At 29.2% G+C, this 12331-nt stretch overlaps 1 protein-coding gene across 1 annotated transcript in view; it reads left to right on the top strand.

Moving 5' to 3' along the window:
* The window catches only part of LOC107456974 (uncharacterized), a 130113-nt gene that overhangs the window by 81719 nt on the left and 36063 nt on the right, over positions 1–12331 (top strand). Inside the window, exons 9-15 of the mRNA XM_071181981.1 lie at positions 590–658; positions 4699–4816; positions 8747–8911; positions 10262–10334; positions 11108–11231; positions 11317–11367; positions 12251–12300. Of these exons, the coding sequence (XP_071038082.1) occupies positions 590–658; positions 4699–4816; positions 8747–8911; positions 10262–10334; positions 11108–11231; positions 11317–11367; positions 12251–12300 (650 nt within the window). The remainder of the gene's footprint in view (positions 1–589; positions 659–4698; positions 4817–8746; positions 8912–10261; positions 10335–11107; positions 11232–11316; positions 11368–12250; positions 12301–12331) is intronic.

The following is a 12331-nucleotide window of genomic DNA, read 5'->3' as shown; positions in this document are numbered from 1 at the left end:
ATTAACCCTTTAATGGGCCATTTATTTCTACTAAAGGTAAATTAAAGTATTTTTGGAATTGAAATTGATATAAGAAAAGTAATTGATATAAGAAAAAAAAACTAATTTAGTTTATAAAAAAAAATCTAAATTTGAATGCTTTTTTTTGGTGCTAAGTATATTTACCACGGCCTATTAAGAACTTATTGACTTTTATTTTTCGTTATTTAAAAAATAAAATTTTATAAATGCTACAAACTTATACTTTTTTCCTTTTTTTTTAAACTACCAATTTTATTCAAACGCACTTCAGGAAAGCTTAAGTTATTAACAAATCAAATGGTAACCTAAATTAAAAATGGTAAAAAAAGTTCACCATGGGTTTCAAAAATTAGTGGTAAGTATTCTTACCACGGCCTTCGAATAGATTAAGAAAAATTGAGTGCTTCATTATTAGCTTTACGCTATATTTTTAATTTTTTGAAACTATAATCCATAAGTATGATCTGGAATTATCAATGAAATTCGCATGGTATAACCACAAATTTGCATACGTTTATATATTTTGTGTTTTTCTCCAGATGTCTAATTTTCGTTAATTATTTTTCAGAAAATGCAAGAAATCGTGAGCACAATATTCTCCGATAGTCAAGCAGATTTATGGAAAGAAATAGAAGCGGTAAGGTTGAGAATGGTTTATTTATTTCTTAGAAAGAAATTTTGTTTCATACGCATAGTGACTACTTTAACATCTCGTTTACTGGGATGCCAGAGGTGACTAATTGTGTAAATAGTGGTAGAAATTCAATTCACTTTTATTTATTTATTATCTCTTAAAGCATTAAATCGTATTTACCACTATGACTTCATATTATTCACATGCAGAACTTCATGCATTTACTTTCAGTAATAAACTTAAAGTAATATGCTTTAAAACAGTTTACTAAATTTAAATTTTTTTAATAAAATATTAAATCTTAATAGTTAGTACTTTTTGCAATTTTAGTCACCCGTTGCTCCCTGCGTTACTCCTTGCTTCTTCCACAAATTCAACTTAATTTTTCGTGATCTAAACTCTACGAGAAGTTGAAAACCCTTTTCGATCTACTAACTTTCTAGCTTTTTAAGAAAACTTGTGGCTTGATGCTTGATATTAGTAGGAACTCGGCATTTGGCCCGAAGGGCCACCAACCGATTCATCTATTCTGAGTAGACATATGCTTGGGAGTCATATGTTTGGAAAGTTCGAAATAAAATTTCTAAGAAAGTTCAGTTCATCATTGGAGTAGGGCTTGAGCGAAGGTGAGATGATCATCATTGAGATAAAAACTTGTAGCAAGGGTGAAAGCCCTTATATAACAAGACGGAAAAGAGAAAAACCTGGTACGCAAAACATTTCATTCCAGCATTTTTTTCGAAAAAAATGAAATATCTGTATCTATCAAGATTTCTTTTATAATTCTGGCATATATATAAAACTGCTTCTTTTCCAAGAAAAAGTAGATATTGTTGAAAAATTTAAAAAAAGAATAAGTAAACTCCTCCCCAAAACTAGCTATAACTGAAATGGTTTTACTACCAGCCTTTCCTCTTTTCCGTCTCGCTTTCACCCTTGACTTGTAGTATTAACTAAATTTATGGTTATGTATAATTCTTTGTTTTGTAAATTGTATTTACAGTTACTTTCCGCATGTAAGTAAGAATGAAACTCCCTTTTTTCCATCTGTTGTTAAGGAGGTTTTTAAAATATTGGTAAAATTACTATAAAAATCTAAAAGCTTAAGTTTTTAATGGTCTACCAGGCTTTCAAAATATTTCCCAAAAAGCCTAGTAGCTGGCATCCCCAATTCCGAGTTTACGACTAACAGTGTTCAACTCTATAGCCTTATAATTTCCATACCTGCCAACTTTTAATTCCTTCCATTATCATTTTTCCCAGTGGTATTAAAATGGAATTAAAACTTCAATTTTAAGCAGTCAAATACGTTGTATTTGAGAAACCTTAAGTTGACAACCATGATAGTAACGCATATTATTATATATGCTTATTTTTTGTAAGAATAGTGGTGATCAAAATCATATAAAAATTAAATTTATAAAAGAAAAAATAGTATATATTTACTACCACTTTAAATATGAAAATAAAATCTCCCGCAAAATCCGGGAGAGTTGGCAGGTATGAATTTCGAACCCAGCCCAGAAGTCAAGAAAACTCCTAGATCAAACATTAGAACAAATTAGTTTTCGTGGAGGACTTTTAGATGGAACTATCCCGCATTTTCCTTACATGAAGATGAAAACTTACTGCCAACTACTAAGCTTTTTGAAACATATTTTATAGAGTAGTTTTAAAGTCAAAACTTTCAATATTTTTGGCAATTTTTCCTAGCATTTTAAAAGCCTCAACACGATGGAGCTGGATCAAAGTAGCATTGTATATGAATTTTTAAATCATTTATATGTAGTGGGTGAGGGAAATAAATTCAAATGAATAAAAAATAATACATTAATATATAAACTTAGGTACCCCTAGAATAAATTTTTAGAAAAAGCGTAGAAAGTGGGCAGCCTTGAACTTCCACGGTTAACCCGAAGGCAATGGGATTCTAACCCATAATCCGTCTATCACTGAGGCATACCTGCCAACTCTCCCGGATTTTGCGGGAGATTTTATTTTCATATTTAAAGTGGTAGTAAGTATATACTATTTTTTCTTTTATAAACTTAATTTTTAGATGATTTTGATCACCACTATTCTTACTAAAATTAAACAAATATATTAATATGCGTTACTATCATGGTTGTAATCATAAGTTTTCTCAAATGCAACGTATTAGTTCGCTTAAAATTGACGTTTTAATTCCATTTTAATACCACTGGAAAAAATGAAAATGGGAGGAATTAAAAGTTGGCAGGTATGCTAAGGGTATTTTAAGTCAGCACTGTGGCCGGTGCTAGTCGGGAGCAGAATTCGTGTTAATCAGCCACCATTGAGATTCGAATCTGGGCCACTTCATTGAAATGCGAACGCTCTTTTCCCTGAGTCACTGCAGCTCGAGTTGGTTTGGTTGTAGATCTAAGCGATGGATGCCCCGTTGGTCAATTGGATTGAGGTCTGGAGATTGTGGTTGTCATCGTAACATATTGCGAAACTACAATTATGTTTATCATTTTCAATAGTAACATTGTAAGCATTTCTTGTGTTGAATGTACCCGTTAGTAATGCAGTAGATACTTTGTCAACAATTATGATTAAGTACGGGATTGCCACGGGCAAATAAAAATGCAGAGAGTAGTGACTATGAATTTCAAAATTTTAATTTCAAAATCAACAAACTTTAACAGCCAACGTTTTTTAGATTACTATTTTTAAAAAAATGCAAGTAGTGCTTTTGCTTTTAATATGAATAATTTGAAATGTAAATCCTAGTGGTAGTTGCGATTGACTTATTATAGAGATAATAATTAAATGAAAATGAATTAAATCTACTACTCTTTACATTTTCAGTCACCTTTTACATCCCTGTAAGTATGATGTTAGGATACCAACAACTACGTCTTTTGCAAAACATTTTATCAAGTGATAGACAACTTAATACTTAAGTTTTCATAATTTTTTTTGTAATTTTTTCTACATTTTAAAGGCTTCCCAACGTGAAAGCCCGAACAAAGAAGCGTTTCATATGAATTTTTGAATCATTTACATGTTATGGTGGGGGGAAAAACTTTTAACCGAATTTACAAACGAAAGAATCACTCATTAAAACATTAACTTAGCTACCACTTGAAGAAGTTTTCCCAATAGAGGAAGAAAGTTGATGGCACTGATGATGAAGTATGTCAGATAATCATGCATTCAAAGTAAGGATCCCAAGGGATAGGTTCTCAAAGTAGGTGGTGAAGACCTTTAGCATACCTACCAACTTTTGATCCCTTCCATTATGATTTTTTCCAGTGGTAGTGAAATGATGGAATAAAAATTTTAATTGTAAGCAAAAAAATGCATTGTATTTGAAAAAAACTTTAGCTGACTAATTTGAAAGTAACGCTTAATTATCTATATGCTTAATTTTATTAAGAATAGTGGTGATCAAAATCATTTAAAAAATAAGTTTATAATAGGAAAAGTAGTTTATATTTACTACCACTTTAAATATAAAAATAAAATTTTACGCCAAATGCGTAAAAGTTGGCAGGTATGCCTTTAGTAAGGTGCTTACAAAAGTATAGGTATTTGAGGGGCATTAGGAATTTTTAAAGGGTCATTTACAAACCAGAACTGACAACTTTCTACGATTTTTGTAAAAATTTGTTCTAGTGGTTGCTAAATTTACATTTTAATGTATTACTTCCTCTCCATGTAACGCAAGCACGACTTAGTTTCATCAAAAAAGTACTCCACAAAGGTGAATTTCCCCCAATATTCGATCCAGGAGTTCCTTTGTCTTTTAGATTGGGTTCAAAATTATAAGGCTACGGAGTTGAACATTAGTAGTCGCAAACCCAAAATAGAGGACAGTTGAAAAATGAAATTAGTTCCATGCACATTTTTCAGCGGAAATAAAACAAATCTTTACTTTTTATTTTTACGTACTTTTTAATCGTTATTTTTAATATTTTACTTTTTTTTTTATCAAATTCATTTTTTTTTGTTGCATTAACTTTCATTTTAAAAACACTCCCGTATAGTATTTAAACATTCATCTTTTATTGTTGTAGGAAGGTGAAGATAGTGTAGCTCTATTAAATTCTGTTCAAGACTGGTCAATGTCCAAACTTCTAGAATCTAAGGCAGATGAAAAGACTGTGGATCTACTTATGATGTCAGAGAACGTTGGTGAGAAAAAAACGATTTTACAGTTTATTGTATATTAAATACAGAGACTCAATTTAATCAATTCATATCATATTTTTATCAATTCATATTTTTAACATATCAATTCATATTTTTAACATATCAATTCTTTAAGTAAAACATATATTTCTTATACTTCTAAAATACACTTTTAATACAATTCATGAAAATATTAATGAGTGACATTGTCCAAGATAAAATTCTTGATGGGACCTTCAAGATATTTTGATGATTTATGTTGGTTACTTGATGGCTTAACTCTATATAATGGTAAGCATCATCCGATTATTTCCATCATGTGGTAATGGATTTTGATAGGTCAACAAACTTCCATCATTTCATGCTGGAAGATGATATCTTGATGATTAACCAACATGTTACGTTAGAAAATGCTTGACGAACAAATTCCATCATCTCATGAAGGAAAATGTTGCTTTAGTACTATAATGGTCAACCAACAAGTTATGTTGGTTGACCATCATAGTTCTTTATTGGTTTAAAAACTTCCATCATTTCATGGGGTAAAATGTTGCTTTAGAATCGAGAAGGGCAAACTTTTTTGGTCAAGGCAAAAAATCGAGAGAAAAAAAGTTTTGTGGGCCAAAGTAAAAATTTCTAATATGGAATAAAGATATACAGGTTTTAATTTAAATATTTAATGAGATGAATGAAATTGAGATTTCATTTTTAAAAGTTTCTTATTTTGTGGTTCCAAGTGAGACGTACTTATTTTAAGGAACGAGGCTAAATATTTGTCAATTAGTCTACTTCTGAAATGATTTTTTCTAAGGTTCATAGTGAAAAACACTTGTGAACATTTACAAGATGAAGCAAACATAGCACTGATTTTCTGGTCATGAAATATTAAATTTGGGAAACTAGCTTTTGTTAATGATTTGTAAAACTCAAACTTTGGCATATTTAGAAACAACTGCTTCGGATGACGCCCCATCTACGGCTATTCTATAAAGAACTTCTACATTTAACATCTAGTAATTGAAGCTGTCTGAGCTAACTATTTCCATCAATTTATGCTTTGTAGTACAGAAATAGAGAAAGTAAAAAGGTCTTCAGTACTTTGTTAAAAAAGAAAGAACAAAAATAGATTTAAACAAAGTAGACAAGAAAATGGATGTTTATTGTTTTTATTCGCCACGGATTGGCAAGTTCAAATCAAATTCTGAACGCGGGCAGAATAAATCTTTCCGGCAGGCAGTAGTTTGCCCATCCCTGATTTAGAGTAATGATGGATATCAATTATCGGTCAAATAAATTACAAATACATTTAATGGAAACTACCAGTAAAATTTTATCATGGTTTTTCCAACGGAGGAAAAAAAGCTTCGAAGAGCAGATGAAACTATAATCATCTTTCTGTAACGCACCTTTAACGACACGATCCACTCACGAAACGCAACATAAAGCTGGATCAATTTCAAAATCGGTGTGTCGGGCAGTCTTGATGGTCCCATTAAAAAGCATAATGGTTTATGATGGAAAATTATAATGGTAAAAAGTAATTTATGATAGTTTTATTTGCCCTTTATAAGAATCCATCGTAGGATGGGTATGCTATTTTGTAATATCCAATGTCCTAACTTGTAATATTAAGCAAATTTGATGATCTCGTCAAGCTGTATGATGCTTTTTGATGTAAATTCAATTTATGTTGGTCCATCAATGGAAAACCATCTTGATTTTTTGTCTTGGGTGGTGAGCAGAATAAAAATATGAAAATGTATCCGTGTTTCTTAGTTCCTTCTTTTAGATAACACTGGAACATGGGTGAAAGCCCTTATGTAGCAAAACGGAAAAGAGAAAAACCTAGTACATAAAACATTTCATTCCAACATTTTTTTCGAAAAAAATGAAATATCTCTAACTACCAAGATTTCTTTTATAATTCTGGCATATATACAAAACTGCTTCTTTTTCAAGAAAAAGTAGATATGGTTAAAAAATTTAAAAAAAGAATAAGTAAACTCCTCCCCAAAACTAGCTATAACTGAAATGGTTTTACTACCAGCCTTTCCTCTTTTCCGTCTCGCTTTCACCCCTGCACTGGAATATTAAAAAGTCTTATCATGAAACTATCAAACATAATTTAAGTAGTTTATCATTACCATTGTTTATGCGATTCTGCTTTCACAGATGCGATTCTGCTTTCACACATGAGTGAATTTTTCCCCCTCTTATTTAGGCTTACATCGAAGATTATTATTGCCAGTCAACTTTTCCGGAAGAATTTTTCTTTACATGCAACATGATAGCAATAAACTTATTATTTAAGATTTCATTAAAATTATTTTAAACTTATTCTTTTCTNCACATGAGTGAATTTTTTTCCCTCTTATTTAGGCATACATCGAAGATTATTATTGCCAGTCAACTTTTCCGGAAGAATTTTTCTTTACATGCAACATGATAGCAATAAACTTATTATTTGAGATTTCATTAAAATTATTTTAAACTTATTCTTTTCTTTTTTAAAAGACTTATTCGAAACTTATTCCTTTTTATTTCACTAAAACTTATTATTTTTCATTTCCCTTAAACTTATTTGAAACTTTTATTTTCTAATTAACTAAGACTTATTTGAAACTTATTCTTTTCTTTTTCACTAAGACTTATTTGAAACTTATTCTTTTCTATTTCACAAAGACTTATTTGAAGCCTATTTTTTTCTATATTCACTAAAAGTTATTTAAAACTTATTCTTTTCTTTTTCACTAAGACTTATTTGAAACTTATTCCTTTCTATTTCACTAAGACTTACTTGAAGCCTATTTTTTTCTATATTAACTAAAACTTATTTAAAACTTATTCTTTTCTATTTGCTAAAACTCATTAGAAACTTATTCTCTTCTTATTCCCTAAGATTTATTTGAAGCCTATTTTTTTCTGTATTCTCTAAGACTTATTTGAAGCCTATTTTTTTTCTATATTCACTAAAACTTATTTGAAACTTATTCTTTTCTATTTGCTAAAACTCATTAGGAACTTATTCTCTTCTTATTCACTAAGACTTATTTGAAGCCTATTTTTTTCTATGTTCACTAAGACTTATTTAAAGCCTATTTTTTTCTATATTCACTAAAATTTTTTTGAAACTTATTCTTTTCTATTTGCTAAAACTCATTAGAAACTTATTCTCTTTTTATTCACTAAGACTTATTTGAAGCCTATTTTTTTCTATATTCACTAAGACTTATTTGAAGCCTATTTTTTTTTTCTATATTCACTAAAACTTATTTGAAACTTATTCTTTTCTATTTGCTAAAACTCATTAGAAACTTATTCTCTTCTTATTCACTAAGACTTGTTTGAAGCCTATTTTTTCTATTTCACTAAAACTTATTTGAAATTTATTATTTTCTCTTTCATTATTGGACTGATAAATTTAAATAATTTTTAAATTTTAACAGCCGCTATAGCTGAATTAATTAAACATAGTAACTAAATTTCAATATCGTTCGGCAGCGTATTTCAGCATCGGTAAATTGTTTTAAATATTCTTTTTTTATTACTTTTTTCAATTATCATTCATATCCACAATTTACTTTAAAATAGTAAAAAAATATTTAATTTTCAGATTTTATATGGATTTTAACTAAATAATATTATTCTGTACTGAATAATATTACTTAAATTGTTAAACCTGTGTCCCATTTATGTCAAAAGGCTAACCTCATTTTACAATTTGAAAAAATTTATATGTCGATATTTATTGTTTACCTTTTTACAAATAGATCAAATTAGCAGTTTTTTTGAACACAAAAATACTAATATATGAATTTTTTACATAATGAGTTTGAATTTCATTTTAATACATTGGTACTATTATATCTGTACTGCATTTCCTATTGAAAACATAATTTTTGGCGACATGTAGAATTTCTTTTCGAAATTTAGTGACAAAAAGTGCCAAAAACTTGCCAAAAGAGCTAAAAAAGAAACATGCGCCGTACATGTATTTTCCTGACTACGGAAAGGATTCTCAGTGGAAGGAATTGCGCAAAAGGTGGAGTGAAGCATCTGATCAAATGAGAATTCCAGTCGCTGCTCTCGGAGAATCAAGTAAGAAAGATTAAATTCATTTATTTCATTTATTTACTCCGTTCGAATTTTCCTTCTAAAATAAGGGTAAAATAACCAGCATCAGTCTGGACGTTCAAATAACCGTAAAATTTACAGTAAAGAACTTTTTTTACCTTTACGGTTTTGAAACCGTTTACAACTAGTATGGCTATAAAACTAAACTAAACTCACTGGCGTGACAGCCCGTAGAGGGTCAAGGCCTACAGTGCCCATCTCAGTTTTCTTGACCTTGGGCTCTAGGATGCCGGAGCAAATGTTCCGGTTAGGTGGTCAACCAAACGCGGAACCCCCAGTGTTTAGTTCCCAAGCATGCTTGGTACTCATTTATCGACCCACTGAAGGCATGAAACGAGATGTTAGGCAATTTATTATTCAAAATTGCAGATTGTTTGAGAGGAATTTTAACCTCTCCGAGACGGGCGTTTCATATATGCATTCTCTGGGTGGAGCTAATCAGGGTAAAAAAAGATAAAACTGGTAGCAGAACTATTTTTATAGCAGTTTATTTGTGGGTGGGGTAATGAAAGTTCGCTTTATTTAATTCACCAACACTTAGTTCGAATTAAAAATTGTATAGTTACACTTTTAACACGCAACGATGTTAGCTTTAAAGTGAAAGCAAAAACAAGTCTGTCAAATTAGCTATACCCAAGCTTAAGCAACAGCTTTTTATTTTATGTTATCCTGATTCTGATTCCGTACGAATACATTTATGACTCCGCAGTCCCGAAAAAATTAATTGCTTTTTGTTTTGCTTAAATTATGGACTATTCGTTGTAACAAAAAATTAATTTTCTCTCTCGAGATCTTCATTTTATAAGCTCACGTTTGAGTTGATGTCAAAAATAAAGAGAGAAATTAGATGTTGGCCGATGTTAATCTTAACATGTATTTTGAAATGTAAAGCACTTAATATAATAGAGGGAAGATCATTACCCTAATGAAATTCTATTAGTCTCGTTAACAATTAAAATGGTTTCTCATTTGTTTCTTCTCATTGAGACGCACAATCTATATTGCAAAAGTTTATTTTCAAGTACAGATGATTATCTTTTAAGTTAAGGTTTATTTCGTTTCGGTTGATATATTGACAAAATATTCTTGCATAAAATTACAATAATTGTATATGTGTTCTTAGTTTTTAGGGTTCTTTGTAATTGTAAACCGGTTCAGTTAATATTTTTCATGAGTATTATGATAATTTAAACATTACTTCGTAAATTTGATTGCTTATTCCTAGGCTGTATGAACGAAAAATGTGTAAGTCAATCGTTAATATATAATTTTCATTTTTATTCATTTAAATTTATTTTTATTCATTCTTTTCAGCGGAAGCTATAAGCGTTCAATCCATGTATTATAACACTTACCACAAGATGGCGCCTCTTCATAATTCTATAACGTAAGTTTCATTTGTTTTATGTCAGATAACCTATAACAGGTATGAAAGTTCAATCCTTTATTCATATATTCATATAATTTATTATACATTCATACATTCATATAATTTATTCATATAAAATCCTTTATGTTATAACTTTTATTTTGTCACAAAATGGAGTTGTATACCAACTTTTCAATCATTTACATGTGTGAAAATAATTTTAAATTAAAAATTCTAATTAAATTTTCATACATTGAAAAATGAACATAGCTCTCTTTTCACTATTAGACATTATTCTAAAAAAGTGTTGACAGTTGCCAGCCTTACTTAATAACTTATTGTTTATATTTCAGAAATTATAACAGAATGGGCAAAATTACAAAATAATTTTATTGTTGATATTTCAGATAGTATAATAGGATGGGCAACTTTACAGAATAGTTTATTGTTGGTGTTTTAGAGAAAGTAACATAACGTAACAATTTATTGTTTACATTTCAGATAGTATAACAGAATGGGCAACATATTACAAAATAATTTTTTTGTTCATATTTCAGAGAAAGTAACAGAATGTAACAGTTTATTGTTGATATTTCAGATAGTGTAACAGAATGGGTAACATTACAAACTAATTTTTTTACTCATATTTCAGAGAAAGTAGCAGAACGTAACAGTTTGTTGTTAATATTTCTGACAGTGTAACAGAATAGGCAAACATTACAATATAATTTATTGTTGATATTCCAGAAAAAGTAACATAATGTAATAGTTTATTGTTGATATTTTAAAAGGGGAAGTAATACAACGGGCGTCTTCCTCGATAGCAGAGTACTAAGCTTCGATGTCAAACCTTCTTATGACAGGGATGTTTTAACATCAGACCCAGTAATCATATTTTTCGAACATCAGTGGGAAGTAAGAGATAGAAAAAAATATTATTTTATAGAATCATTGTCATAAAAACTGATACAATTATCTTATAATTGATATCTATTTTTAGAAAAGTAAGTTACTTCGAGGCGCTTCGGCAGAACAACTTGAAGATCCAAAAGTAAGCAATCTTTTAAATCTTTTTTTCAATCTTTTCATTTAATCCCTTCAATCTTTTTCGATCAATCTTCAAAATTGCCCTGTTTCGAAACGAAATAAATATTTAAGGCTATTCAGCACGAAACTCTAATATATATTTTATTATTACAAATGTAATTAACAAAGAAAAAAGTTTTTATTTTGGTATTTATATATTTTTTAAATAAAACTCAGAAAAAAAAACTTTTTTCAAATATTGCTTAGAAAACTTAATTCTTGAGCGTTTAGATAGCTGTTTTTAAATATGAATTTGTGTATTTGTTTACAATATTAAATGAACTTATTTTGAAACATAAAAGGTACATTAAAGAAATGTCTTAATGAGAAAAGGATTTTCTTAACGAAGGGCAAACAAAAGAAAATAATTAACTAATGAACTTAAGCATCCACGTGTATGTAACAAATTTCTAGTATCATGAGTTACATTCTGCAAAAAAAAAATATTTTTCGAGAATAAATTTTTTATCAGCTTTCTATCACACATTCGTGCGGCATGCATGACCACCAAAAAGTATATGTATGAAGGCAAAAAATTAAATAAAACAACGGAATAATTGATGGGAAAAAATATAAAATATTTTTTTAAACGCAAAAAAGTAAATACACACTTTTATTTTCAGATTAATTTTAGAACTTATCTATATAATTTCTTCTTATTTTGAAAAAAAGTGGAATATTTCACTTTTCACCTATCTTATGAAGATTATCTCGAGTAACAAATATTTTGATAATACTACGTAAAATATTTTTCTCCACAACGGAAAGTCAACGATATTAAAAATAAATTTTATCATTCCTTATTTTTCTACAGTTATTCAATGTATGTTTTTAATTTATTTTTGTAGGTTGAATCAAGGGAATGTGTAAGATGGTCAGATACTTTAGAGATACCAGAGTAAGCATTATGTGTTTCGGTTAAGCATGTG

Source organism: Parasteatoda tepidariorum, chromosome 6, assembly GCF_043381705.1.
Source record: "Parasteatoda tepidariorum isolate YZ-2023 chromosome 6, CAS_Ptep_4.0, whole genome shotgun sequence".
In the NCBI taxonomy this organism is placed as follows: Eukaryota; Metazoa; Arthropoda; class Arachnida; order Araneae; family Theridiidae; genus Parasteatoda; species Parasteatoda tepidariorum.
This window is presented reverse-complemented; position numbering and strand designations above follow the sequence as displayed.